Source organism: Gossypium hirsutum, chromosome D10 (genome assembly GCF_007990345.1).
Source record: "Gossypium hirsutum isolate 1008001.06 chromosome D10, Gossypium_hirsutum_v2.1, whole genome shotgun sequence".
Classification (NCBI taxonomy): domain Eukaryota; kingdom Viridiplantae; phylum Streptophyta; class Magnoliopsida; order Malvales; family Malvaceae; genus Gossypium; species Gossypium hirsutum.
Window position 1 is genome coordinate 2,634,095 of NC_053446.1, and position 27,428 is coordinate 2,661,522.

General features: G+C 34.0%; 5 protein-coding genes and 1 non-coding gene across 8 annotated transcripts; 3 read left to right on the forward strand and 3 right to left on the reverse strand.

Moving 5' to 3' along the window:
- Nucleotides 1-3,641: 3,641 nt before the first annotated feature.
- On the forward strand, nucleotides 3,642-3,714 carry TRNAE-CUC (transfer RNA glutamic acid (anticodon CUC)). The gene has a single exon. It is a non-coding gene; the product is annotated as a tRNA-Glu (tRNA).
- A 683-nt stretch (nucleotides 3,715-4,397) lies between these two features.
- On the forward strand, nucleotides 4,398-8,998 carry LOC121222303 (negative regulator of systemic acquired resistance SNI1). Of its 3 annotated transcripts, none has more exons than XM_041102762.1 (15): nucleotides 4,399-4,723; nucleotides 4,803-4,869; nucleotides 4,991-5,084; nucleotides 5,183-5,251; nucleotides 5,359-5,448; nucleotides 5,648-5,719; nucleotides 6,161-6,242; nucleotides 6,310-6,359; nucleotides 6,494-6,697; nucleotides 6,775-6,845; nucleotides 6,945-7,014; nucleotides 7,547-7,612; nucleotides 7,738-7,887; nucleotides 8,415-8,551; nucleotides 8,705-8,998. In XM_041102762.1, the coding sequence occupies exons 1-15, from the start codon at nucleotides 4,693-4,695 to the stop codon at nucleotides 8,772-8,774; spliced, it is 1,323 nt and encodes a 440-aa protein (XP_040958696.1). In that variant the 5' UTR covers nucleotides 4,399-4,692; the 3' UTR covers nucleotides 8,775-8,998. The 3 variants fall into 3 exon arrangements, with proteins under 3 accessions (XP_040958697.1, XP_040958696.1, XP_040958695.1); XM_041102761.1 differs by having other exon boundaries at nucleotides 4,399-4,707; XM_041102763.1 differs by lacking the exon at nucleotides 6,494-6,697 and having other exon boundaries at nucleotides 4,398-4,707.
- Nucleotides 8,999-9,579: 581 nt separating this feature from the next.
- Nucleotides 9,580-11,678, reverse strand: LOC107925143 (D-aminoacyl-tRNA deacylase). Its single transcript, XM_016855724.2, has 8 exons — nucleotides 11,412-11,678; nucleotides 11,247-11,338; nucleotides 11,075-11,141; nucleotides 10,934-10,964; nucleotides 10,434-10,574; nucleotides 10,012-10,037; nucleotides 9,862-9,920; nucleotides 9,580-9,763 (listed from the first exon to the last, which is right to left on the reverse strand). Exons 1-8 carry the CDS (start codon nucleotides 11,565-11,567, stop codon nucleotides 9,733-9,735), a joined length of 603 nt encoding a protein of 200 aa, XP_016711213.2. The 5' UTR covers nucleotides 11,568-11,678; the 3' UTR covers nucleotides 9,580-9,732.
- Nucleotides 11,679-13,443: 1,765 nt separating this feature from the next.
- On the forward strand, nucleotides 13,444-18,678 carry LOC107925141 (apoptosis inhibitor 5-like protein API5). Its single transcript, XM_016855721.2, has 17 exons — nucleotides 13,444-13,668; nucleotides 13,758-13,844; nucleotides 13,931-14,092; nucleotides 14,245-14,344; nucleotides 14,453-14,518; nucleotides 15,004-15,101; nucleotides 15,191-15,265; nucleotides 15,395-15,544; nucleotides 15,793-15,858; nucleotides 15,969-16,034; nucleotides 16,267-16,377; nucleotides 16,510-16,599; nucleotides 16,705-16,811; nucleotides 17,352-17,466; nucleotides 17,551-17,616; nucleotides 17,710-17,813; nucleotides 18,061-18,678. The coding sequence occupies exons 2-17, from the start codon at nucleotides 13,758-13,760 to the stop codon at nucleotides 18,248-18,250; spliced, it is 1,653 nt and encodes a 550-aa protein (XP_016711210.2). The 5' UTR covers nucleotides 13,444-13,668; the 3' UTR covers nucleotides 18,251-18,678.
- Nucleotides 18,679-19,194: 516 nt separating this feature from the next.
- Nucleotides 19,195-22,474, reverse strand: LOC121222438 (glutamate receptor 2.7). The gene is made up of 5 exons (XM_041103204.1): nucleotides 22,228-22,474; nucleotides 20,885-22,140; nucleotides 20,164-20,470; nucleotides 19,683-20,080; nucleotides 19,195-19,596 (listed from the first exon to the last, which is right to left on the reverse strand). Exons 1-5 carry the CDS (start codon nucleotides 22,472-22,474, stop codon nucleotides 19,195-19,197), a joined length of 2,610 nt encoding a protein of 869 aa, XP_040959138.1.
- Nucleotides 22,475-23,671: 1,197 nt separating this feature from the next.
- Nucleotides 23,672-27,147, reverse strand: LOC107925145 (glutamate receptor 2.9). Its single transcript, XM_016855727.2, has 5 exons — nucleotides 26,598-27,147; nucleotides 25,210-26,501; nucleotides 24,816-25,122; nucleotides 24,342-24,739; nucleotides 23,672-24,268 (listed from the first exon to the last, which is right to left on the reverse strand). Exons 1-5 carry the CDS (start codon nucleotides 26,908-26,910, stop codon nucleotides 23,780-23,782), a joined length of 2,799 nt encoding a protein of 932 aa, XP_016711216.2. The 5' UTR covers nucleotides 26,911-27,147; the 3' UTR covers nucleotides 23,672-23,779.
- Nucleotides 27,148-27,428: the final 281 nt, after the last annotated feature.

A 27,428-nucleotide genomic window follows, 5' to 3' on the forward strand; every position in this document is an offset into this window, starting at 1 on the left:
ATACTATTTCATACATTCCTTTACTAATCCAGCTGTGTTGCTAAAGGTTATCTCCTCAGGTTATTATTTTAATCTGCTGTCTCAGTTTCGGTACAGATTATGGCCAATGAAATATATATATATTGTATGCCATATTCATATATTTTTATGTATCAAACGCTTTTGTTTCAATTTAAGGTAACTTATAATAATAATAATTATAAATATGATAATAATTAATATTATATAAAATTTTAAATCTATACTATATTGAATTGATGTCTGAAATATTTTACAAAATAATAAATATATTATGACTTTCTTTTATATATAATATATATGTGAATGGTTTTTACTTTTCTGTTTTGGTAGAAAAGAAATAAGTTCAAGGAACTAGCTACAATAACGCTGATGGGAGCCTATATTAACCATTGCTCGATGAGCATCTTCTTCAAACAATGATCGAGCATGATCAAGTGGGTCTTCAAAAGTTAATAACCTGTTAAGATCACTAGGAATAACTTTGGCAATGCAATTTGCCAGTCTATTATGCTCTCGCACGACATGTCGAAACTTAAGTTGCCAGACTTGCTTGCATAAATTATGTATTAAACGAAGTTTAGAAAAGTTATTATCAGTCGCATAAATCATGGTCTTTACTATTTTAACTTCATCGTTTCAACAAAAGTCTTGTTTTTTTCTTATGTAATTTTTTTATAGATATATTTGTTACATAAATTATTTTTCACCTATATTGTAGGTGTGAAATTAATAAATATTTAAAAGATTCATATAGGATCAAAAGTAATTTAGTCTACTCTAATAAAAAATAATTTAATCCATTTCAAAATAAATAGGATACTTTTATAAACGAGTAAACAATGACAATTTAAGATTGCGTTACTTATTTTGGTTTATAAATTATTGGGAGCAAGTTAGTTCAAATAAGTATGGGAACTTTCTACGGATTGAGTCTTAACTCGAATAGCATGAGTATTATTGTCAATGTAGGAAGACGAGGGTTTGAGTGTACTGAAACGCATTATCCTCCTATTTATGAGTTAAGAAGAGACTTTGGATAGTTATAGGAACCTTTTTCGATTTGTATTCAACTAAAAATACTATTTTTGATGGATATTTAATAAAAACAAAATTTGATAAAAAAATATGGTACCACCATTTACAATGAAAAAAAATGAAAAATATATAGATTCTTTTATTTAATTTTTTTCAAATTTTAGAAAAAAAAGGATTTTTTTAACTTTTTGATTTTTTTGGAAATTCCGTATTTTCTTAGAATCCTTTTTTATTTAATTTTTTTTACAATTTTTTTATAATATTTATGACTTTTCTGAAAAACTTATATATTTTTAATATTGTAAAAATTTTCAATTTCTTATCTTCTAAATTCAATAAATTGTGGATTTACCTTTGTGCATGTTTTTTATTAACAAAAATCATTAACGCGGTCTCCAATTATTCTTATTTCTACAATTTCAAATAATACGTGTACCAAATCTCATGGATATTTACTCTATGAATTTTGATATGTTTGGATAATTTGTGTTTTCTTTTTCAATGCAAATGTATTCAATACAACCTATTTTAGAATTAAGTGTGAGTTTAGATTAGTGGCGCATTTATTTACAGTTAGTGTAAAAATAATAATGACGGTGAGATTAAATGCTATAACAATATTGTAGTGTAAGACAAAAATAAACTAAATACATCATACCGTACCGCTCATCCAAACTCACACTAAATATGAGAAGCATTTGATCTGTGGGAATTTCAGTGCATACATCATCAGATTACACAATTCAACGTTTTAAAAAAATAAACAAAAAAAGTTCAGCTGAAGAAAAGGGAAGATTAAAGACTTTAATTAAAACCAAAGGAAAATTGGAGAGTGTTACGCAAATGCGGCTGTGTTAGGATACAATGAATTGGGGGATTTATGAAAACTACGGCTCTACATTGACTATGTTCTTCCCCTTCCCGTTTCTGTTTGGTGAGAGCTGTTTGAAAGTTAATCCAAATCGATTTATTGGTTTCGGTTAAATTGATTATGTTAGTTTAATTGAATAAGAGTCGGATTAAAATGGTAAGTCGAATTTGTGACGATAATTTTTTTTAGTCTAAAAGAGAATTAGATTCATAAACACGTTATAAGAGTCAAAAGTTCGATATATAATACATCCCTACTTATCAACTGGTAAAAATGGTCTAAATTATTAGGAGTACTACTAACATTAAATGAAGAAAAAATGTAAGAACCATCCAAGGAGAAAGAGGTTGAAAATTACTCCCTAGTTGAACTAATGCAATAGTGCATTTATTCCTTTCACGACAGATATGTTAAAGAGGTTTAATAGTGTAATAGTCAAAAACCGGTGGAGTATCTTGTACTCATCAATCAAAAGGGAAAGAATGATATTAGAAGAGATATTATTGGACATTTGTGGTTTCAATCACAATATCAACTAGGTTTGAGTCTTTCGCTAATTGAAGTTCGATTTTTAAGGGCTCATAGCTTTGCCTGAACGTTGTTGGTAGGTGGGATATGCTTGAAAGATCTAATGATCCAATTCCCTTGATGGACTCGAACACTGAAACAAGATGCTAAAATGGATATTTGAGTCAATAGGGGACGGGGATAAGAAGAGGACTAGATCATCAATTAGTGATGAGGAGGTGGAGCAAGATAGTAGTAGGCTAAAAGGACAATGAAAGTGTCAACTTACACTTAGATGTCGGTGGAGGCCAAAGACCAGCTTCACTGGTTGCCATGAGACTACTAAGTTGGATCTATTGTGGGCTTCAGAACTTTCGAATTATTTAGACATTTAAAAATTTGATTACCTCCAAAGATCTTAATGTTATATGATTAAATAGTTATCTTTTTATAATGTTTAGATCAGTATTTTCTATATAAAGATTCGTCTAAAGGTTAACTTCAAATTTACCAAAGTTTTTGTCAAAATAATTGATATTACACTATATATGGGTAAACTACAGAGTTAGTTATCTAATTTTCATAAGTTTTTATTTTGGACATTGAAAAAAGAGTTTACATCATGATCATTGTCGTTACATATTTTAATCATTTTAGCCACTATAATTACGTACTTTCTATCATTTTAGTTACTCGCCATTACTTTCTACTGGATCTTTTGGTTTGTCTCTTCATATTATTAGTAAGCCTTATTGATTTATTTGGTTTTATTTGTTATTTTTAAGAAGTCTAGTTTATGATTTTAGTCTCTAGCCATACTAAAATTTTTAGTTTAATCCCTCCACTTTGATTTGATATGGTCCAATCCTCTACTTTTGTAAGACCGTTAGTAAGTCCAAATTGATAATACTACCATTAAAATAATGATATAAATATTTTTTTATTGTTATTTAGTGATGCAATTAGGGAAAATCCAATAAACTATGTTCAACCAAATTGTTTTAAAAAATTCAATGTATCACTTTAATAGTAGCAACCAACAATTTTAGCAATGCGGGTGTACTAATAGCATTATAAGAACAGGGACTAAATTATGTCAATTTTAAAAATTGATTGGAAGTCAAATCGGTTAGACCCTAGTTCCCAATTTAACCAGTTCAAATAAATTTATAAATAAATAAATCCAAAATCACTTTTGAAACAACGTTCCGTTGTAGTCTAGGTGGTTAGGATACTCGGCTCTCACCCGAGAGACCTCGGTTCAAGTCCCGGCAACGGAATTTCATCCTCCTTTTTTTTTTGACCTTTTTCAAAGGTTAAAACGTTCTGTTAGTCCCTGTACTTAGACAAACTTTAAAATTTAGTCCCTGTAACATTATTAGTATTTTCTGCCAAAATCTGTTAGTCCCTGTACTTAAAAAAACTTTAAAATTTAATCCCTGTAACATTATTAGTATTTTCTGCCAAATTTTTCCATGAGATGCTGAGTAGACTGCCTCATTTCATATTGCATAAATGTTTTATTAGTCCTTGTACTTGGACAAAATTGAAAATGTAATCCTTGTAACATTATTAGTATTTTCTAGATTGCCTCATATAACATTAGGCATATGAATAACTAAACAAGTTAATCCCTATAACATTATTAATATTTTCTGCCAAAATTTGTCATGACATGTTGATTAGACTGTTTCATGTGATATTGCATATGATTAACAAAAAAAAACATTTTAATTGATAAATTATGACAGAATTTACAAACATGATAATTATAGGAGTAGAATGTTTAAATCAGAAAAATAAGAGGATTGAATTTTTAACTTTTAAAGCATAGGGACTAAATATCAAATTCTAAATACATACAGAGACTAATAGCATATTTAACCTTTTTCATATTATGACCAAAAGTAATTGGGATTTTTCTTTTTTACTCTTTTTGCCATTAATAATTGGGAGTTTGAGCGGGAGTTTGTCACTCGTTAAACTGGTTTCCGAGTTCTTTACTATATTGGCCCTTACTTTTCCCCCCGCCAAATAGTCGCGCATAATCTTTTGCTCCTGCGAGAGTTTGAGAGAATAAGAAAGAGCTAGGGTTTTGAAATTTGAATAGAAACTGAAAAATTAAGAAGAAAACCAAATGGAAAAGAGGGAAACCATCAATAATTGTGGCAATGTAAAAGGACGAATGAACCGAGGTTGCATAGAAGCTAACACTTTGGCCATCATAGACTCAGCTGAAATTCACAAAGATTCTCAAGATGCCAAAGATGACCGTTCGTTCACTCTCCGGTTTGAATTCAATTCATCCGATTAATGTTTGTAACAGTAATTTTTTTACTGAATTGTAATTTTGTTTGGTTGAATTTAGGTATGGATTTTCTGGAAGCCGTGCGTATCGCTTCTATTGTTCCAGAAAACGAAACACCTCCAACTAAGTAAATCTACGCTCTTACTCTTTTTTTTTTAATTCAAATTATTTTCAGTTTTTTTTTTAGTATGAAGGATTGATTTGCTTTTCAAATTATTATTAACCCTTTGTTCTTTGTTTAATTAAAGGAAAATGGTTGAAGCGGTGTTTCAAATCCTAAGGGCAGGCAAATCTCTAGAACTTATAATGTCTAGTTATGAGCTTCTGAACGAGATTGAAAAGGTAATTGACTTTGATTCTTTATTTACTTATCATTTCGTTACTTAATTCTTTTAGGAAGAAGAAGAAAAAAGTATGATAACACATTTTTTTTAATGCAGCGTTTTCCTCGGATTTATGTATCTGAATCATCTGGTAATGGTTCACCTGAGTTGGTTGTGATTGAAGAGGTAAATAGTCATCTTGACTATGTTTAACAAGGTTTCTGTATTTGTGGATTTTACGTTTTAATTTGATTTCCCCCTTTTTATTTAATTTTGACTTTGTTGCTTGTTAGGCATGGTTGCCGTTTATGGTTTCCTTAGATGTTATGTCTAGTGAGAAAGAAACCAATCGAAGAAAGTTGCGCGGACTGTTTGATCCCAATGTGAGTTGGATTTGCTGTTTTAAACCTTGGAATGCTTGTTGAGGATATGAAATAATTGAGGTTTATTTTTTGGTTGAACTCTTTCTGTATGAGAGGGAAATTTGTGGTAATAGCAGGGAAGCTAACTGTATAAATCAATACTGCTGTTGCTTGAGAATAGCATCGATAGCTTTTGTTTGACTTCCTCTATCATTGCCAGGGTTTTCATGAATTAATAACAGGCCTTGCTGAAATGGCTTATAAAACAAATTCTCAGAGATTGGATACTAAGGTTTGTGTACTTATTCCATGTATTTCATCTTTCAATTCTTTAGATAGTTTGCATATAGCACCAAGGATTTCTCATATGATTGTGTATTTCAACTGCACTCATTCTAATGGCAAAGATCATGGTAATATTAATTAGTTTGGCTAAATGCACTCATTTTGGTTACCGTATTAAAAAATCTTCTAGTAATGCATATGGAGTTTATCAATTAACTACCAAGTATTGCATTAAACACAAAGCATTGTCACTATAAATAGTAACTTAACGATCCTTAAAGATTGCTCTTTGAGAATTTGTTAGCAATATCCATATTAGTTATATCATTGGGTTGGTTTTCTCTAGTAGGTGACCTATATTTTCTGTCCTATTATAGTAATTGTCTATTCTTTTTATTGTTAAGTAAGTTTGACACTTCAACCTGCTTCTAAAACAACTTTGTTGCAGTTCTTAGGAAATATGTTACTGTTTCAGTATCTTGTCAATGTTCTTGAAGGAGATTTTTTAGCCCGTATCAGTATGTATAAAGGTAAGCCAATAGAGAATGTTTTATGCTTCTTAATCATCAGGAAAGTTTGACAGATTGTTTATTGCAGAAAGCATGAACTGGAACTTTTTGAGGGAGTGCTTAATCAACATGCTTCTGGTCAGCTTCAGTTTTTAAACCTTTAATTTCTCTGCTACCTTTTGTTTCTTACATAGTTGCATTCTGACATATTTCATTGAAAGTTATTTTGTCATCAGTCTTTTATTGGTTGTTCAAGCTCGATTTATTTGTAGGCTTCAAAAAGAGTCAACTATAGGGTTTTAATGAAAGAGTGTTTGCATACAATCTGTGGACTGTACCAAGATTATGCTGGAATTCGTAATGAGCCTGACTCTTCTGATGAACATTCATCCGAGAATCATAATACTGATGTAGCAATTGCGTTACTTGAAGTTCAAAGGACTACTTGTATGGCTATGCAGAAACTTATTATAATGGTTAGATCCCAAATATCTGTAAATATAAGATGATTCTAAATCATTTTCACTATCTGTGACATCGTGGACCCCTCTAGATTATGGAGATTGACATGTCAAAGCAGCAAGCCAACATGCTAGGTCTAACTACCAGATCGGATGGTCTGAGGTAATTGCTTGACTCTGTTTTGGTGATTCAGTTTGGTCTTTGTATTTTTGTTTAATATGTATATGTACATCAGGTGGCTAACCTCTGGATTTGGTGCAGAATCCCACTGATAGAGATAATCTTGGACGAGCTAACCTATTACAGAAAGATACTCCCCCGATTTCTTCAGGTTGTCATTTATATATATATTAGCACAAACACACAATTTCGCGTCAAAAAAATGTCTCTGTTCATAAAAGAAAAAAGTCCTTTATCTAGGAGAGAAAATTGCCTGGGTAGGTGTTGAACAAACAGGTGCTACCTTTTATCCAGCTGATTCACTTAGGCATCACCTTGTCCTTTGATTGTACACTTTGCTCAACTATATATTGCTTGACTTTTGAAGGTAGCTCATTTCCATCATCAGTCTCAGATAGTGTTTCATCAGTTTTTAATTTTAGGATTTTCAAGGATAGACTTCAACTAATCTTTTGGAAAAACTATTTTTAATATCCTTTCTGATTGGATATTTCTCCTATTGACATATCTCAAGCTCAGCATTTGTTTCAGCTTTAATAAAATGTTATTAAATGTCTCTTTGATAGCTACAGTTCATTTAATCTTTTAGTACCTATGTAAAGAGTTCCTCTTCTAATTGCAATTTTGTTCCTATTGACATATTACATGATCATTATTTCCAACCATGAATACACTTTTTTCAGATCTTTAATGACCCAAAATGGAAGCTTGAAATCATTGTGCAGTACTTACTTAAATACACAGCTAAGGTTAGTAACTAAGATTTTGTAAATGGTTTGCCAATGATCTATATTGAAAACTTTTAATTTTTACTGCAAATTGTGATCAAAGTCTGGACAACATATTATTTAAATATTCTTATTCTGTAATATAGCCTGTTCGTACTCGGAGATCGAATGGCCCTTCGGAAGATTCTACGTTTCTCGGAGTTTTGAAGTCCTTTTCAGATAGCAGCAGCGTAAGAAGAATTATAAAAAAACTCAATGTAGAAGTTATTCAGTTGCTTTTGGCGCATGCTTTTCTTGTAAGTCTTCTCTGATTTTATTGCGAGTAGAGATAGTTGAAATGAATATCTGCTGTTGTTTCTTTTATTGTCTTCTGGAGCAACAAAAATTCTGCTATCAATTATATCGGGATTAAGAAGTGGCAGGTGCTTGGAAGGATGATTTTTTCATTGGTAGTACGTGGGGTTCATTTCCATGGTTCCTTATCCAAAATGTCCATTCATATCATGTTATGTTTTGCTCAACTTGTTGATATGATCAAGATTTGAGAAACTTAATTGGAACTATCTACACCAAAAATTGCATGCTTTATGGTTGTAGTCTTGTAGAATAAGACATGAGCGATGAAATTAATGTGAATCTAAATTCGAAGCTAAAATTTGGAACTTTTTTTCATCTTTCCTTTGGTGTTATTAACTCTGAGATTTTCAAGATCTTTGTTAAGCAGTGAGTACTAATTCAGAACTGTTATGAAAATCATCTCCACAATTTTCTTTTCCTTTGCTTTTTTGTTTTAATTGATTAGCTCTTATGATGTTTGTTCCAGGCCTATATGTCCTTGACATCTCAGCAACAGCTTCCTGGGATGCCTGGTTGCAATGAAGCTGTAATAGACAGCTTGTCTCTTGTGGAAATATCTAAGAACGTAGCTGCTGCTTTCAATAGTCTAAGAGAAGCAGATAAGTAAGCTTCTTTTATCTCACTGTAATTTCCTTTGTAATGCGTGCAACAATTACATCCCAAATGAGCTGCAATCAAGCTCTAGGGTCATGTTTGAGCGACTAACATATCAATGCGGATTTTGCTAACAAGTGCATTGTCTATCTCATGTTGTAGGAAGATTCAGATTTCATCTCTTGGAAAAGAAGCACTATTTACAGCAACAATGATCATTTCGACGTCATAGGAAACCGAGAGAAAGATGCGGATGACTTCTGGTTCCGAAAGGGTTGCATTATTAAATGTTAGTAGTTTGCTTGGCCATCACTGTATTAGTTTTACCTAGCTCTGTTTTCAGTTCCATTCCGGTACGGCTGATTTGGTTGGTACACTCTAATCTGGTTATAAACCATAACCATAAAGCTTATATTTCGTTTAGTTAAAATTTCAGTGCATTTATATTTAGTTTTAGTTAAAATTTCAGTGCATTTCTTATCCATTTCAACTAAAGCAGCTTATATTTCGAAGAATAATAGTTTGCACGGATACATGCAAGCTCATATCAATTGGTTATAATTATATTATTTATAATCAATGAAATTAATTACTAAAGTAATCATTTTGAAATTTATATTTGCATATAAAGACTATTTTACCTATAAAGGCCCATTTCTAACTTTGTTCATGGAAATGGGCCAATTTTTTTATTATTTACCGGAAATGACAGAACGCGTCCATGTAGGAGCGTTTTTGGGTGAAATTTCAACAAGTCGTGCCCCTAGAAGAGCGATTTTGCTGAAATTTCACCAAAAAGTGCTCCTACGTGGACGCATTTTGTCATTTTCAACCATTTTCGGTAAATAATAAAAATTTTAGCCAATTTTCGTCAATAAAGTTAGAAATAGGCCTTTATAGTTAGAAATAGGCCTTTATAGTTAAAATAGTCGCATATAAATATTTGTTTATATTTACTAGCGTTTAGAGTTTTGACTTTTCACAATTGACAGAAAAAAAGAATAAATCATTGAGCTTAGCAAGTATATAAAAATAAATTTCTAAAAAGCTGATTTGATATTAAAAAGGTTAAGCTTCCAGCTGAAAAGTGGTAAATTATTGCCTTACAATGAAACATCCTAAAAAATAATTTCTTTTGTATCAAGTTCTACAATGATCTGCCAACAACATAGTGTACTCAACCCACCAATTTAGGATTCCTCTGCCACTCCAGTTGTATTCCTGAAAAGGTTCAACCTTGTTTTAGTGTTTTTAACTCGATTGTGGAACACTAATCATATGATAATAACTGCGTACATTAATCAATCAGAGTCACTCACTTTGATGGTTGTGATGAATCGAGCTGCATCGTTACCGGCCCGTCGTTGACCAAACTAACCTGTGAACAAGTATAAAGATTCGATTCAAAATACATCCCTGACTAAAGAGAAAATGACATTCTGGTAGGTGGGATTGTGGCAAAGCCTCACCTTCATCATTGCTCCAAATACTCCATCTACACCAAATGACCAAAACAGAGTCAAAATAACTTTATAAACACACTATCCATCATCTAACAAATAGTAAATTGTGCCATGTTTGAGTGGCAAAACATCACGTGTTACCTATTTGAATGGTTCAAAAGAATCAAAATGATAGTTGCCTCGTTAAGTCAGCTTTTCTATGTTCATGATATTATCTATAATCAAAGTATACCTTACAATGTATCTCCCTTTCTCTATGTTTTGCATTCAAAGGACATCTTTCTACTTGGTGTTGGATAATATAAAACAATACATGAATGCTTTTGCAAATGGTTTAAAATTTAATTTAAAAATGAACATAAAATCATGTAACAAATCAACCAATGGAAATAATTAATGGAGGGAGGAGAGTTAACTGGGAATATAACCTTTTACTGCATCTGGTTTATAAGCTTTTCTGAATTTGTCAACTATAGATTCATAGAATGGCTTAGCTGTTTGGGGTGGCATTGCTACATGGAAGTCTGGTTTGTTGCCCTTTAAGATTCCATACAATGTAAACTGACTCACTACAGTGCCAAACAAATTTAGAATTCAGAATCCAATAAACAAATGAAGTGTGTATATATCTCTATCCTTTGATTGAGTTGGTGTCACAAGTTAACAAACACCGACTCAGAAAATGACTAAAAAGCCATTCCTTTTACAATGTAAATTATATTATTCTTTTTATATTTTATATAAAATCAATAAAAATATATAAATAGTGGGATTTGAACTTAAATCACCATGAATTTTAGCCTGTCAACTTTTACATTTCAACCATAATTTTATTTGATTCATATATATAAAATTTTAATAATATATTTTAATTTTTTTTTTCACCTCGCCAGATTCTATACTATATATATTCAAGCATAGAAATTACCTAGTAGAACTCCATAATTACGTTGCATGACCTGAAGAATTATACCAAAAATCAAAGTCACAAACTTTAACCTTAGTGTAAAAGTAAAACCTCAGTTCACTACAGAGATTTAGAAAGTAAAGTAAAAAGGGGGAAATTTACATTCTGGTCCCATCCTTTGCCAGTGTTTTCATTAGTGAACAATCTCATGTTTAAAACCTTTCTACAGCTGCAAAAAGATTAATTATTTCATTTCCATCATCGCAACATTAAAAAAGAAACTAAAAATTTAAAATTTTGGATAAGAAAAGTGTGAAGGGAAATGATTCATTACATATAATCGGCATCAGATTCGGTGTCGGAATCATGGATTCCGACGAGAACGAGGAGACCGGGTCCGATTTCCGATACAATGCGGCCATCGACCTGGGGGAAAAATGCTAAGCCGATGATGTTTAGGATATGAAGAAGAAGCGAGGTTTAGGGTTTAGAAACAGACCTCGACACTAGCAGAAGCGACCCTTTGGACCACGGCTCTCATCGCTCTGATTTGTAGGTTTCGGTGGTGCTTGTTCAATGATGGTAAAAGAAATTTCTGCTTATTTTTTGTGCAGATTATGGAGGCAAAGTAAGGTGAAATTGAAACACTGTGCATAGCGTCCTCTTTTTAAGTCTACTTTAATAGGAAGAAAAAAATGGAACTTGTTCTTACGTCCATATGGGCTTAAAATTGCACCCATTGAAAGAAATGAATTTTGATTTTCTTGAATTTAACTTGAAGTGGTTGATTACTTATTTAATGTAGTAGGAAATGTTTAGAGTTTCGTTTAATTTGAAATTTCTATATATTCGATAGTCACATTAGATCTCAAATAAATTTGAAGTTAAATTAATTGAGATTGGTAAATAAAATAAACAAATGACAGATACCATTACATTATTATATCAAACTTTGAAAGCTAGCTATAAGCTGCTTAGGGACTTTGTCAACACCTTCCTTACTCTCTAAGCCATTTTAGTTAAGAAATTTATAGTTTTATTTTCTTCTCTAGGAACATGTCTTAATTTTCAATATTTAATACGCTCTAAATCTTGAAATGTTCTTCTTACCAAGACAGATTTTAATATTTTATTTGAATGATCAATAATTAAATTTAGCACAAATGACACTTTTGACAAGTGAAATAGAGCTAGTGGTGTTGTAGTCATGAGAGACTACGATTGCCTAGTTCTTGATATGGATAATAACTCAAAAGAATGACTAAAAATAACTTCAATGGATGAGGCTAGTTAGATGGAAGGCGCCAAGGGAGCAGTGATAATGATGCATTTGACGAGCGAGATAGAGCTTGTGATGTCGGTGTAGTCGCGAGGGAGTGTGATGACTTGAATCTCAGTGGCTATGCGAAACAACTTCAAGGAATGCTTGATGTGAGCGTGGTGGAGGCTCTTGCCATTGATCGAGGCTTTGAGAGCATTTATTATTAAAAGTGATGCTTTTCATGTTATTTCTAAATTTATTGTCGTTTTTGTGTTAATTTGATTTTATTAGATATATCTTAGAAGAGGTTTGTAGTTCATCTTGTTACGATATTATTTTATTTTATTTAATTATGTTGGACGCGTTAATAATAAAGTTTGCTCATTTAACTATGTTTGATCTTTATTTTAGTTTGGAGTATTATGGGGATATCATAAAGCTACATTAGATGCTTATTATTGTTTAGTAATTGTTTTATCAGATTAGTGGTTGACTAGACTTCTCGAGTTTGAGATTCCTTTTTGTTTACATATAATTTGAACAATTTAACCATTTATGAGGTTTCGTAGTTTATCTGAGAAGGATAAGATCGTCAATATAAAATCTAATGTACTTGTTTGGTGATTCATTTTGATACTTGACATTCAATTACATTACTTATATTTGTGATATTAATATTGTTATCGGCATTATTTTGGTATGACTTAACTTTAAGTTAAACATTCATATTTTTTAAAATTTTATTTTCAATATTAGAATCATTGTGAATTGTTTGCAAATATATATATTAATAACATTTCCTTTTGAAAAAAATATTAAGGGGCATCCAACTCCTTAGAGTAATTATATATATTTATGTAATATTCTATTGTTGATCATGTTTTTATTTTTAAATTTTTTAGCTGATATATACTTTTATTTAAAATTTAGCTTATATATATATTAATCATTCGTTTAATTATCATATCCGAAATTTGTTAAATATTAACATATGGGTGTTTTCTACTGGGATAATATCATAATTAGGGACACTAATTTATCCATAGTTCTATGCCACGTGTCAATATATAATTGGAGAATCGCTTGGTTCACACCTTTACAACCCAAACCATTGGATTCCATCATGGGCTTGGACCAATTTGGGCTTTAACGGCTTACAGTTACATTACATTCCTCCACAATAACGGACCGCTAGGCCCAGACACTAAACACTGTCGTTTAATGAATAAAAAAGGGGATATAATGCAATAACGGAACCGACCCGCAAACCGGCGAGTCGAGGAGGTCCGTTAAACGAAATTAACCTCTCTTTTTATTCGTAATTTCTTTAATCAAATTAAAAAAAAAAAAGCCCTCGTAGTCTTCTTCTAGTATTCTCTCGGCCTCTCAGGTTTTCCTCCTTTCACTTTTACACTCTTCTAATTCCACTATATTTTCCCCTCTCAGTTTCTCAGTAACCAAACAGAGCACAAAATACCAGGAAACCGCAATAAAAGTACTGTTTTTTTTCCTTTCATTTTTTTGTTATGTTAATATTGTTGAATTTTCAGTCTTTTGAGTTATCTCCATCTTTAAATCCACCAGATGACTGACGCTTCCGAGGAAGCTAAGCAAATCGAGAAGCTCTACGAATTTGGCGAACGCCTCAACGAGGCTAAGGATAAGTCTCAGGTTGGTCTCTCGTCCTCCTCCCTCGTTCTCTCTATTTCTAGGGTTTTGCATTTTTCTTTCTGTAATTTGTCTAATTTGTGATACAGAATGTGAAAGACTACGAAGGAATCATCGATGCCACGAAAACAAGCATAAAGGCGAAGCAATTGGCTGCGCAGCTAATTCCTCGCTTCTTCAAGTTCTTCCCTAACCTCTCCAGCCGTGCTCTTAATGCTCATTTCGATTTGATTGAAGAAGAAGATTTGGCGGTTAGTTCATACACAATCCGCGCATTTTTACTGATATAATATGTTGTTTAAATTTATTTTCCCTTTTAGGGTTTACTATAATTGGTTAGTGAGGAATTAAAGTAGAACCTTTTGTAACTGTCTTGAAGCTAATTAGATTGAACTGTTTTTAGGTTCGGGTGCAAGCAATTCGGGGGCTTCCTCTATTTTGCAAGGACACAAAGGAGTATATTTCTAAAATAGTAGACATTTTAGGGCAACTCCTTACTGCCGGTAAAAGTGGAATCCTTTATGATAAATTGAATTATTACTTCACTATGTTAAAGAATGTCTTACTATTGTGTATATAACCTGTTCTTTGCTTTAATTTGTTTCTTCTAGAGGAGATTGTGGAGCGTGATGCTGTTCATAAAGCCCTAATGTCTGTACTGAGGCAGGATGTGAAAGGTAATGTACATTCTCATAATGTCTGGTAAATGAATGCAATGTATATGTACACATACATTTACATATATATTGTCATGGTGAAATTCACGTGAGTGCTAAAACCAAGTTTTTTGCCAACTAGAGTATGATTATATGATATTTTGAGTTGATAGCATTCTTTACCGGTCAAGGCACATTTTATGGTTACTGTCCTATTTTAAATGAACTTCTTTTAGTTTGATTTTTTCACTAGGATGTTATGGATAAATATATGGTTCTTATGATAATGGTTCATAAGAACTTTGTGAATAAAAGAACTGTAGGCATAGACAGATGTACTTAAATTCTAAGTTAGATGCAATGGTTATCTTGATGACTGTAATCAATAATTTTCATATGCTTTTATATCCTTGTAAAATTTGACATGAATGAACATGCACTCTTCATTTTCTAGCATTATTCCTTCTGATGTATCCCTTGATGACCAGATTCTCTTGTGAATGCAGAGTCTTTGACAGCACTATTCAAGCATATTTGGAATGTTGAGGATCCGAGTCAAGATGACACTATCCGTGACAAGGTTTTGTGCTTTATACGAGATAAGGTTAAGACTGCTTCTTGGTTTGCCCATTGTTGCTAATCTCATGCTTTGTTTTCTGATGATAATTGAGGGGGAATCAACTATGTCTGTAGGTTTTTCCTCTTAAAGCTGAACTCTTAAGACCTCAGGAGGAAATGGAAAGGCATATAACTGATTTAATTAAAAAGGTACACTTTTGATTTCACTATTTATGCAGTCATCGTTGTATCTAGTCTTTCTTCCCCCTGAATTCTGAACTTCTGATATCGAAATTAGAGTGGTAGATGCAGGATTGATTTTATTTAGTTCCAATGCAGAGTTTAGGGGATGTAACTGGAGCTGAATTCAGAATGTTTATGGACTTCTTAAAAAGTTTGAGCATATTTGGGGAGAAAGCTCCTCCTGAGCGCTTGAAGGAACTTATTGGAATAATTGAAGGGCAGGCTGATTTAGATGCACAATTTGATGTGAGTGATTCTTTACTGAATATCGGTTTGAATCTTTTCTTTTTGATGCCTAACTTGATTCTCTATGGTGCATTACAATACCGAGCTACCTCTTTGCATGATTTAATGTAGATATTCTTTAGAAAGGATGTGGGGCCATAGAATATAAAAATAGTTTTGTTAGTCAACATTGTCTAGTTGAGGTTCACCATTGCACTCTCATTGTCATGAACTTACTTTATAACTATTCAGCTGGCTTTTGTGTGCAGGTTTCGGATGCAGATCATATAGATAGGTTGATATCTTGTCTGTTCATGGCTATTCCATTTTTCGTGGTAAGGACTGATTTGGTATTACTGAGTATCTGCTTTTTTTTCCCATTAAATATTCTTCCGATATATCATACATGAACTTTCTTAGCTGTCTTACCAAAATTATTTTACAGAGGGGTGCATCTGGCAGCAAGTTCCTCAACTACATAAACAAGCACATTATACCTGTTTTTGATAAGGTATAAACTCGACATTCTAATACCTTAGAAACTCTAGAAATGTTACTTACAATATGTTGATGTGTCTTCTGGTCATATTTTGCACATCTGAATATTCCCTGAGAATGGGAAATTGCTTTTACATGAAATTCTTGAGGAACTCTGTTTTGTGAAGGCTCTGGAGCGATATTATGTTTTAAGTTGCTAGTACCGTGTTAAGGAATATATATTCTAAAATGGCCCTGTATTACAGCTTCCAGAGGAGCGAAAACTAGATTTGCTCAAAGGTTTGGCGGAAATTTCTCCTTACACAACGCCACAGGATTCACGCCAGATTCTTCCTTCTGTTGTTCAGCTTTTAAAGGTCTGAGCATGTGTTTACTTATCATATCTTGTTGAATTTTTGGTGTTCTATCTTCTAATTGTCTCAAGCATGTTTATATTTATATACGACTCTGTTTATTTATGATCTTTTTGTTTATTCTTTCTTTCTCAGAAGTACATGCCTCGAAGGAAGACTGGTGAAGAAACGAACTTTACCTATGTTGAATGCTTGTTGTTTTCATTCCACCATTTAGCTCACAAGGTTTTTTATTTTTTCATAATTTCTTAAGATTAAATTTCCTTTCTCACCATCCTTTTGTATGAGTTTATATTGTGCAATGCTTAGTTGAAAATTATTGTATTTTAGGCTCCCAATGCCACAAATAGTCTATGTGGTTACAAGATTGTGACTGGTCAACCATCAGATAGGCTTGGGGAGGACTTCTCAGAGTATTATAAGGAGTTCACTGAGAGGTACTTCTTGCCTTTCATTATGCTATAACTTTTAAGGGGAAAAAACAACTGATGTATCTTGATAGAAGTTATCTCCTGTTGTAACAGTGTTAATTTTTTTTTTCTGTTTATTGGTATCACTAGGTAGCATAGATTAGATAGATATTCTGTTACTGTTAATGACCAGTTTCCTTTTACTTCAAATTTGTTCTGAGTTTTGATCAGGTCCTCAAAACTGATATATGTTGAATCAGTGAATTAATTGAGATTTTTACCATTAACTTCTTATTCTAGAGGAAAAAATACAATCTACTAAATGAACTTACTCAGTATGCTAAGGAAAATTGCTAGGGTTGCCTATGATAGGGCTGTGTTCCATTTTTATCTTCAACATAGAGATCCAGGTTGGCCGCAAGCTGACTTATGGTTCATTCTAGACTGCTCAACAGAAAGGAAATTTTGAATTGTTGTCAAACCTATCATCCTCGGTTGAATTGTTGTCATATTGTTCATAATGCTTCTTGTATATGTTAATACGTTTTTTTATGAATGGTGATCCAGATTGAGTAGTATTGAAGACCTAACTAGGGCCACAATGAAGAAATTGACTCAGGGAATGGCTGAGCACAATAAAGCAATGGCAGCTGCTAAATCTGATGAAGCAAAGGAGAGCATTGTGAGTTTATTCTTAAAATACCCCCCATATTTTAGTTTGTTTTCTGTTTCCTTTTTGACTTTATCCTTCATTTTCTGTTCGCAGAAAACTCAAAAGCAGAATACCACAACTGGATTGCGTACTTGCAATAACATTTTAGCTATGACAAAGGTAAAAGGGAGTTTATTTGTCTTCTAATTGTATAGCATGTGCTATGTGTGCCTAAACTCTCACGTGCTTATCTTTTATTATTTACCTTTTCAGCCCTTGCATTCAAAAACACCTGCATTTATTGGGGATAAGAGTGTCAACCTTTCTTGGAAAGAAGCTGTAAAACCTTCTGTACCCTCCAGTGCAAGTGGAACTGGGTAAGATAGCTGTTAGTTTTATCTGTTGTTTTCTGTTCATTGTAGACTTCTTGCTACCTTCATGTATTTTTTTTTCTTTACGGAAAGTCAGACCAACATAATGTGGTCTGGGGATTTATTAGCATGCATTAGCATTAGTAGTATTGAACAACATAAACTATCTCCCTTGTCATTCATGTTTCAAGAGGATTCTTTTTACTGTGTGACCCTGAAACGAAACAAATTCAACTGTGCAATTGTTGTGCAGGGTAAAGCGACCTTCTACTGCAGCTAATGGATCTAATAACTTTGCGACAAAGAAGGGCCGTGGAGCTGGTGGCATGCAAAATCAGCTTGTGAACAGAGCATTGGAAGGCATATCTTATGGTGGGAGGGGTGGTGGAAGAGGTAGGGGTCGAGGTTGGGGGGGACGTGGAAGAGGAAGAGGCTACCGGTAATTCGAGGACGAAACATAGTACAACAACGATCTATAAATTTGGAGAATATGTTTGTACCTGAAGAACACGAGAAGTCATTGATGTGTTAGACCAAGTCTCTTTTCAGGACAAGGTTTGTTTGATACCAGATGCTGATGAGTTTCTAGATTCACTATGGACTAACAACAGGCATTGTAGTCCTCTGGAGATTGTTTTAAAGTTGATTGGATAACATCTTGGATTTGAGTTCCCAATCCTGTCGAATTTTAGTGTATTTGAAGAAACATTGCATGTTTTTTAGAGTGTGGAGTTGGCTGTATCTTTCATGACAGTGAAGTTAAATAGTGACTGTTTATCAAGGATGATTATTCAGACCTGATTATGTAGAATCCGACCTCGTTTGTTAATTTAATGTTGAACTTAAATAAGCATTACATTTCTTGTCTGCATCATTTGAATAGCAAAAATCTTTATCATTGGGTGCACATCAAGCTTTAGTGGTCAGAAAGGATCAGAATGTGAGCTAAATGTAGCACCCTTAATCCGAGCCGGCAACGGCTCCTGACAGACAGTGCTACATTCAATGCTTGGAGGCATCTTTAGAGATACGGTCTACAGTCGGTGTCTGTTTGGTTGTTATCTGTCTTTATACCGATACAAGGCTACTTTGTGGGTAAAAATTCGTAGCCTAAAAAATAAGTACATTCTTTTTTTTTTTTTTAGGAAATGTGGAAAATTACGAGCAAAATATTTCGATTTTTCTCCACAAGACCCATGTAAGAAGGGTGGCTAATGTAATTTTCACTACAGCTGGATATCATTTAACCGAGATTAATCTTTTGTTTTGTCAATTGTGAACCTGCAACTGTATTCCAATCTCAGTTTCTGCTTGTGATTTAACCTCAAGATTCTCCATACTTATATGAGATGAACTCCGATCATAATCCCATGTCGGTGAGCTCCATTCATAGATATCTGGTACTCGGGTGCTGCCGAAACTTCCCTTGAACACAAACTTTTCCGTTATAAATGTATTTAGCAACTCTCATTGCCTTGATCAAAACACCTTCATCAACTAGAGACAAGTTGCCAGCATTATTCTCCAGTTCATGGTGCCAATATCGCTTTAGCGAGTAAGCGAGGAAGAGCAGCAAACAAACAGTAGATGTGGCCCCGGATATAAGGAAAAGACCCAAGAAGCTATTGATGCTCAAGCTATTGGTTTTACTTTCCTCGGTTACATTGGCCGAACACTCCGGTGAAGGAGCAAACCATTTTTGTTCCAATGACATTAGAGTCCCATCTTCAGATAACTTTAAAATGGCTCTTGAAAAATCTCTGGCTATTGGAGAACCTTTCTGAAATACCTGCATATATATAAAGAGTTCATTACATTTATTTCGATAAAATTTTGCAGCAAAGATTCACCAAGTTAGCAATATCATATACTTACAAAGCCTAATCCACCAAATATGTAAGTAGGTGCGGTAGTGGTAAATTTCTTGCAGTAACGGTTAAGGAAAACTTTCCCATACGGCAGTTCAAGAAATGCAGCAGCTATATGGTTGCTCTTGAATTCCCCTTCATAATTGTATTCACTGCTAACGTTTTCGATATTGTAACTTTCAAACTTGAGGACGTCTTCCAAGTAGGTTCTTACGAACGAATCACCATCACACCCGATTTTCACGTTGGACCGCTTCAGCGATTCAATATCCGTAACATTCGGTTCTAATCGTTGCACGGTGAGCATTGAAGTTAGACTAGCAGTGTAACTAGAGGTTAAGATCAACGCAACGAATAGCCATACTACAACCACAACTCTAGTTAGGTTACTGTAAATTTTCTCCCCTGCAGAAGGAAAATATGAACTGTTTTAGCCTCGGCTAAATTTTCATGCATAAAGAACTATAGATTTTTGCAGTGAAACTTACTGTGAGCAAAGAAAATGGAGGAGAAAGTGAACCAAAGTGCAGTGCCAATCTGATTGTTCCATGGACCTCTGAAGTTAGGATTGGACTGGTGTTCTAAGAACCATACTATGAACATTGTGTAGATTAAGAGGGAACCGGTGACCAACCACATTTTGGCGGTGAAAGGCTTGAGGAACATCCATTCCGAGCTCTCAGGCTTCACTGGAACTATCATGGATAACCCTGTTGCTGCATATGGCTGAGTAAATTCCACTAAATTTGTTCTATTAGCTAGTATAGTTATGTCACCTACAGCTGCATCATAAGTCTTCCGTTGATTTTGGTACACACATACAAAAAAAGAAGAAGAATCTTATTAGAGACAAAACAAGCATCTAAATCATGTAGGTGAGTGTCATAGTTTCTTTTTCACATCATTGTCTAAATATATACTCATGGTTTGACAAGATTATAAGAGATTTCAGGAAAAACAAATCAAGGTAATTAAAGTAAGAATAAGAAGTTTCAGGGCTATTGCCTTGTTTTACTTTGTTGGATTGCTTTCACTGTAACTTGTAAGAAACTCTTCTTTATTTGTTTAATAATGATAAATAAATGATTCATTACACTTGAAATTATGGTTAAATTATATGAATATTTTCTATCATAATCACAAAAATTGAGATTATTAGCAAAAAAAATATTGAAAAAAAAATGGACTAAGAGACAAAGGGTATTTTACCTTGTTGTAGACTTTGTGAACAAGTTCATCATATGTGCCATTGTGGGGATCAAATTGATAAATTAAATCATAATCGAGAACAGTTAGAACTTCATAGAAAAGTTCAATGCAGAAACCATCATATTTCTTTTGGCCTGGATGTTTACCATCGTCAACCTTTACAAACTTCTCAAATGCGGTTCTTGCTGGAACTCCAATTATCATTGGTTTCGTATTTGTTGGGATTGCCCATCCTTTAGGAACTAGCTTTGAACCATCTGGCCAAATGACTGTACCAGTAAAATCTGCAGATTTATTACCAACATAACCAATGTTCTTTGAGAATCCAATCCCTGGTAACCAGAAATCCAACTCATTATAACTTCTTCCAATCACGTTTACAATCCTTAGTATAGGATCATGTGATAATTTGCCTTGTTGAAAGTGAATTTCGCCGCTTAAACCTGTGAAATTGCTTGAAAGTATGTTTTTCAACAACGAATCTGGACTGTTTTCATCAGTGTCCATGGCCTGCTTGACGATTCTGATGCTGTCGTATGCTCGTAAGGCGTTAATGCTCGGTTGAAAGTTATCTTCTTCCGGGTTATCGTCTCGGAAAGTTCTTCGAAACTGGGGATAAAACGTTTTGTAAGGATTAGTACCCTCGTCATAGTAGGTCTTGATTCCTAAAATGCCTTGCATGGAAGAAATCACAGAACTGTTAAAAGAATCGAAGTAACTCGAGATGGTATCCGTAATGATCCAAGCTGAGTCTCTTCCAATAAGTCCAATGTCCTTTGCTTTCTCAAACAAATGGATTGTCATCGGTAATGACGATTGAAGAACAATGTAAACCCGAGATTGAACGTTGAATAATTTTATCAACTCATCTTGCACAACTTTATTTGGATTAGAAACAGAAGAAAGTGGAGGAAGAACCAATCGATATTCAATCTCGGAACCAACATCGCGTAGGGCCTCCGATAAAAGAGCTAACTTCCCAGAATCACCACCAAAAGTATCATCTTCATAAATTACAACAACCCTTTTCCAGTTAAATGAACTAATAGTAGCTGCAATGCATTTCATTTGTTCGGAGTCACCATTAGCCATTGCTACCAAGAAAGGCCAACGAGTGGGTGTTCTTATAGCTGGTGCTGCAAATGAAAGAACCGGAACTCGAGCTCGGCTTCCTATATCAGCAACCAAAGCTGCTTCTTCCCATGTTTCCAACCCAATGATTGCTTTAACTTCTTGTTCTTCAATCAATTTCTTAGCTGTAATCAGATTAACCATTAGTAAATGTTAAATAAACCTCGTTGACATACTAATTAAGGGATCACTAAAAAGAATGAATCACTAACCAGCAGTAGCTGCAAGTAAGGGATCTCTTCTAGAATTCTGAATATAAATGGAGAGCTTATGGTTGTTTGAAACGTTGTTATTGAAACTCTGAACTGCAATTTCCAAAGCTGTTTTCTCTTCTTTTCCGATTCGAGAATCGACGTCGATGATGGCACCGATGTTAGTCACCTTGTTATCGGTCTCGTCACCATATGAAGAAACGAGAAAGAGAGATATGAACACAAAAGTGATACAAGGTCGTTGCATGTTGTTAGGGAACTCGTAAAATAATTGCATATATGATACATATAGGAACTCAAAGCGTTTAAATAATAATGAAAAAAGATTCGTTTAAAAGCCGTCACTATGGAAATTTATGCCCCGGAACTTTTGGTCTATATGTTGGACTTGGTCTGCCATGAAAAAAGTCAGCTATGTTTACTTCGTTAAATGATAGAGAATCTTCATGAAACGCCCCCCTTTTCTTTTTCTGGTTTTCCTGCAAATTGTGGAAAGTTAGAGATTTGACCCATGAAAACTAGGACCAAAATCATTTCTGGAAAAAAAAAATTAACGGATAATGATAAATTTAAATCTAAATCTAAATCTTTGTATATTTTATTTTATTTATTTGATTCTTATTTCTTTTTAACTAATTTTAATTTTTAACTTTTTAAAAAATGTAAAATTATCTTTTTAACGGAAATACAACTAAAATAATCATCTTTTAAAGGAAAAATGCTCAAATTAGGGCTTAACAATTTAGATGTTGCTCACATTTCAAAATGGTCAAATTAGACCCTAACCTTTATGAAAGTTTTCAATAGGAATTTTTCATGTACTTCAATCTAATTTGTAGGAAAAATTAAGTAAATATTGATGTGTTTAGAATAAAACATGTAACACCTGCATTAAATATTGCTTGAAAAGAAAAGAAAAGAAAGTAGTTAGAACATAACTTGGAACTTGATATACGGCATTTGAGAATCTCTTATTTAAGCAGTTTTGAAAATGTTAGGCCCTTATTTGATCATTTTGAAAGGTTTGACTTTCATTTAAGCACTTTTGTACAAGTTATGCCATTACATGACCATTTTAAAAAGTTTGATCATTATATAAGCAACCCTTAAAAGATTGGGCCAATTTAAGCATTTAACAACTTTTTAATGATGTTGGCGTGGCAACTAGCATAGTAATCCATGTTAACATGGCACTATTTATCTTATGTCACGTCAATAAATAATTATAAAATTATAAAAATATTTAAAAATAAGAAGTTATAAAAAAATTAAAGGTTTTAATTAGTAGTTCCCTTAAAAAATAATAATGTAATTCATTTTTTGGAAGGTTGATTGTCAAATTTGACTCTTTTTAAAAGGTTTAGAGTTAAATTTAGCTAAAAAATAAAATAAAGGTTAAACTAACAAAAAGATGTAAAGGTTAAGTACTAAACATATATCATTATGCTAAAAATAAACTTATTGATTTATATTAGAAGAATAAAACAAATGAAATTATGTTACAGTTAACAGTATACAGTTGCAAGAGCCTTCATTGCTCTTCTTTGGTCTTTTAACCTCCTGGAATGTACAGCATTTCAACATCAGCAGCTTCGGAGGAGGCGGCTTCATGATTCTTGGCTGCATCGGGACTCGAATATTTCCATCTCGGAGATCCTCGTCCGACAATTTCCGGCAGTTGAGGCCGAGTTTGGTCTATAGCAAAATTAATTTGTTGTCCTTGGTATATAAATCTAGCAAGCCTAATTGCCTTACTCCAGATACTATTATTTCTTGGACTAGTATTGCTTCTATATTGGTCTTTTATTATCTTGATGATGAATAAGAAGAAACAAATGGTAGATGTTGCACCAGAGATTATATAGAGACCCCAGAAGCTATGAAGCCTCAGTCTTTCGGTTCGATTGTCGGTCACACTGGTTGAACACTCGGGTGAGGGTGCAAACCACTTCTCTTCAAGATCTTTCAGCGCTCCGTTTTCCGATAGAGTTAGGATAGCTTTTGAGAAGTCCATGGCGATCGGAGAGCCTTTATGGAACATCTGCATAGGTAAGATTTTGTTTAAGTCCATGGTGCTGAAATGGATAGAAACAAGTTTGGAAAATACTACTTACAAATCCCAATCCTCCAAATCTGTAGGTTGGTGTGGTGGCTGAAAATTTCTTACAGTAATTGTTGATGAAGACCTTTTCGTATGGAAGTTCGAGAAATGCAGCAGCGATGTGCTTCTTTTCGAATTCTCCTATATAGTTGTCTTGGCTGTTGATTGTCTTGATGTTCTCCGATTTAAACTGAAGCACATCGACTAGATAGTTTCTTACGAACGAATCTCCGTCGCAACCTACTTTCAAGTTGTTCCTCTTCAGAAATTCGATGTCTGTCACATTCACTTTCAGTTTATTAACTGTCAACATCGAGGAAAGACTAGCCGTGTAACTCGAGGTTAGGACGAGTGAAACAAAGAGCCAAACAATAACCACAACTCTGGTGAAGTTGTTTTGTACATTCTCCCCTGCAAAAAAATGAGCATTACTTGTATTGTGAGTATGCTTGAATGTTTTCAATCGCATGCAGTTTCTGGTACTTACTATGCGCGAAGAAGAGAGAAGAGCAAGTGAACCACATCGCGGTTCCGATTTGAGTCTTCCATGTGCCTTCAAATTCAGGATTGGACCGATGTTCCAGGAACCAAACTATGAACATTGTGTAGATCAACATGGCACCAGTAGCCATCCACATCTCCCATGTAAAAGGCTTCATGAACATCCATGCTGATTCTTCGGATTTTGCTGGTACGATCATGGACAACCCCGATTCTGCATATGGCTGAGTAAACTCCACAAGTTCTGCTCTGTTGGCTAGTATCGTTATATCCCCAACAACAGCATCGAAAGTCTTCCATGTGAAGCATTTGTTAGACAAGATAATGATAAACATTTAACAAGGACTTGGAAATTAGTTGAAAGAGTTCCCATTCATTACCTTGTTATGCACGCAACGGACCAAATCATCGTAAGTGCTGAAATGCGGTACAAATTTGTAAGGCAGGTCATAACCGAGAACCTCTCGTGCCATTTTGAAAAGATCAATGCAGTAACCTTCAGGTTCCTCATTTTGATTACTTTCATTTTTAACTTTCACAAATTTCTCAAAAGAGGTTCTACCAGGAACTCCGATAATCAATGGCCTTGCATTCGTAGGCATCGCCCATCCTTTCGGGTTTCGGACTTGGTTCAAGTCAGCAGGCCAAGTGACTTGACCATACAATCCTTGAGCTGTATTACCATCATGTTCAGTTTCTTCATTACCAAGGCTCCTTGAGAATCCAAAGCTTGGCAACCAAAAGTCAAGCTCTTTATATTTCTTGCCAACCACGTTTACTATTCTCAATGTAGGATTCTGCGACAACATGCCCCTTTCAAATTGGATTTCTCCACTTAAACCAGTGAAATTGCTTGACAGGATTTTTTCAGACAATTGTTTTGAACTGATATTAGTGTTGATCATTCCTTCCATAGCCTCTGTGATGATTTGGATTGCATCGTATGCTTTTAAAGCATAAATTCCGGGTTCAAAGTTGTCTTCGTCCTCGTACTTTTTTCGGAAAACTTGCTTGAACTGCCCATAAAAGCTTTCGTACTCGCTACTATTCTCGGTATAATAGGTCTTGATTCCTAAAACACCTGCCATGGATGAAATTATGGAGGTGTTGAAAGAGTCAAGGTAAGTTGTGATTTTATCTGTGATTAACCAAGCTGAATCTCTTCCCATAAACCCCATGTTCTTAGCTTCTTCAAACAAATGAATGGTCATAACTGATGATGCTTTAAGCACAACAAAAACCCGAGATTCAAGGCTAAGAAGCTTCATTAGCTCCTCCTGCATAACTTCTTTGGTATTAGACAGAGATGAAATTGGTGGAAGAACCAAGGTATGTTCGATTTCGGAACCGATATCTTGTAAAGCTTCGATTAGAACAGCTAATTTCCCAGAATCACCACCATATGTTTCATCTTCATAAATGGCGATGACCTTTTTCCATCCATATGAACGAATGATAGCTGCAATGCATGTCATTTGTTCAGAGTCATTGTTAGCCATTTGTGCCAAGAAAGGCCAACGGAGAGCCGACAATGGCAACGTTATAGAAGGTGCTGTAAACGAGAGAACTGGAACTCGAGCTCGTGTCCCGATTTCAGCAACCGGAGCCGCTAATTCCCATGTTTCCAAGCCGATAATGACCGTCACGTTGTTCTCTTTAATCAGCTTTTCGGCTGCAACCGAATTAATTCCTTGTTACCATAACTTAAAAAACAAGCAATCAATGAATCAATACTATGAACAAATCTGGTACATGAAGTACTACAAACCTGCAGCAGCAGCTAGCATGGGGTCTTTTCCATGGCTCTGAACATAGAGGGATAGCCCGTGATTGTTCAACTTATTGTTGAAGCTTTGAACGGCGATTTCCATGGCGGTTATCTCTTCCTTCCCAGTACGGGACGTAACATCGATTACGGCACCAATGTTTGTAACTTTATGATCATCCTCCTTAGCTTGAACTCCTTTAGAGATGATATTGATGCATGAAAATAAGATCAGTACCAGGATGACGAGCTGACGTATTAAAACTGTATCAATGTTAGCCATTGTATGAAGTCTTTGCATACTGTTTTGGAACATATTACAAAATATCTTGAATCATGATAAAACCAAACTATGCTTTTAAGTTGTTTTATGCTGAATAAAATTTGTGGCTATAGTTTTATTAAGCAATTAAGACATGTTAGGGAAACCCAAATATCTGGTCCAACTAATGTAATGAAATGTCTTAAAGTTGATCTTCTCAAAGGAAAAAAGTCAACTGCATTTACCTTGCAACTCAAGTTATCTTGAATCTAGATTGTAGGAGTTGACGTGGCTTGGTTTTGATTTAGTATTTCAAGAAGCAAGAATATTCTGACCAAACAGGATACTTACTAGGATTAAACTTGGAAGCGTGTTGGTAGGGGTGATAAAATAACCTAAACCATTTAAGTTTTTTAGGGTTAGGGCCGTTGAGTTTTCCATTGAAGTTTTTTGTTTTGTACTGTGACATCGGTTGTTTCCAAAAGAAAATGATCAAAAAATATATATTTTAATTTATAATTAATTTTATATATTTTAATTAAAACTTCTTGAATTTTTATATATTTTAGTTG

What these genes read in the sequence shown, in the direction of transcription:
- LOC121222303 (XM_041102761.1), top strand. Translation starts at nt 4,572, where the DNA reads ATGGAAAAGAGGGAAACCATCAATAATTGTGGCAATGTAAAAGGACGA. An exon ending in CTCAGAGATTGGATACTAAG is followed by an intron (nt 5,720 to 6,160) that starts GTTTGTGTACTT and finishes ACTTTGTTGCAG; the next exon opens with TTCTTAGGAAATATGTTACT. An exon ending in GCTTAATCAACATGCTTCTG is followed by an intron (nt 6,360 to 6,493) that starts GTCAGCTTCAGT and finishes ATTTATTTGTAG; the next exon opens with GCTTCAAAAAGAGTCAACTA.
- LOC107925143 (XM_016855724.2), bottom strand. Translation starts at nt 11,567, where the DNA reads ATGCACAGTGTTTCAATTTCACCTTACTTTGCCTCCATAATCTGCACA. An exon ending in TAAACCAGATGCAGTAAAAG is followed by an intron (nt 10,038 to 10,433) that starts GTTATATTCCCA and finishes CATTTGGTGTAG; the next exon opens with ATGGAGTATTTGGAGCAATG. An exon ending in GATTCATCACAACCATCAAA is followed by an intron (nt 9,764 to 9,861) that starts GTGAGTGACTCT and finishes GAACCTTTTCAG; the next exon opens with GAATACAACTGGAGTGGCAG.
- LOC107925141 (XM_016855721.2), top strand. Translation starts at nt 13,758, where the DNA reads ATGACTGACGCTTCCGAGGAAGCTAAGCAAATCGAGAAGCTCTACGAA. An exon ending in AGGGCAACTCCTTACTGCCG is followed by an intron (nt 14,345 to 14,452) that starts GTAAAAGTGGAA and finishes TGTTTCTTCTAG; the next exon opens with AGGAGATTGTGGAGCGTGAT. An exon ending in ACTGAGGCAGGATGTGAAAG is followed by an intron (nt 14,519 to 15,003) that starts GTAATGTACATT and finishes TTGTGAATGCAG; the next exon opens with AGTCTTTGACAGCACTATTC.
- LOC121222438 (XM_041103204.1), bottom strand. Translation starts at nt 22,474, where the DNA reads ATGCAACGACCTTGTATCACTTTTGTGTTCATATCTCTCTTTCTCGTT. An exon ending in CTCCATTTTCTTTGCTCACA is followed by an intron (nt 20,081 to 20,163) that starts GTAAGTTTCACT and finishes TTCCTTCTGCAG; the next exon opens with GGGAGAAAATTTACAGTAAC. An exon ending in TATTTGGTGGATTAGGCTTT is followed by an intron (nt 19,597 to 19,682) that starts GTAAGTATATGA and finishes ATATATATGCAG; the next exon opens with GTATTTCAGAAAGGTTCTCC.
- LOC107925145 (XM_016855727.2), bottom strand. Translation starts at nt 26,910, where the DNA reads ATGTTCCAAAACAGTATGCAAAGACTTCATACAATGGCTAACATTGAT. An exon ending in TCCGTTGCGTGCATAACAAG is followed by an intron (nt 25,123 to 25,209) that starts GTAATGAATGGG and finishes TTCACATGGAAG; the next exon opens with ACTTTCGATGCTGTTGTTGG. An exon ending in GATTTGGAGGATTGGGATTT is followed by an intron (nt 24,269 to 24,341) that starts GTAAGTAGTATT and finishes TTACCTATGCAG; the next exon opens with ATGTTCCATAAAGGCTCTCC.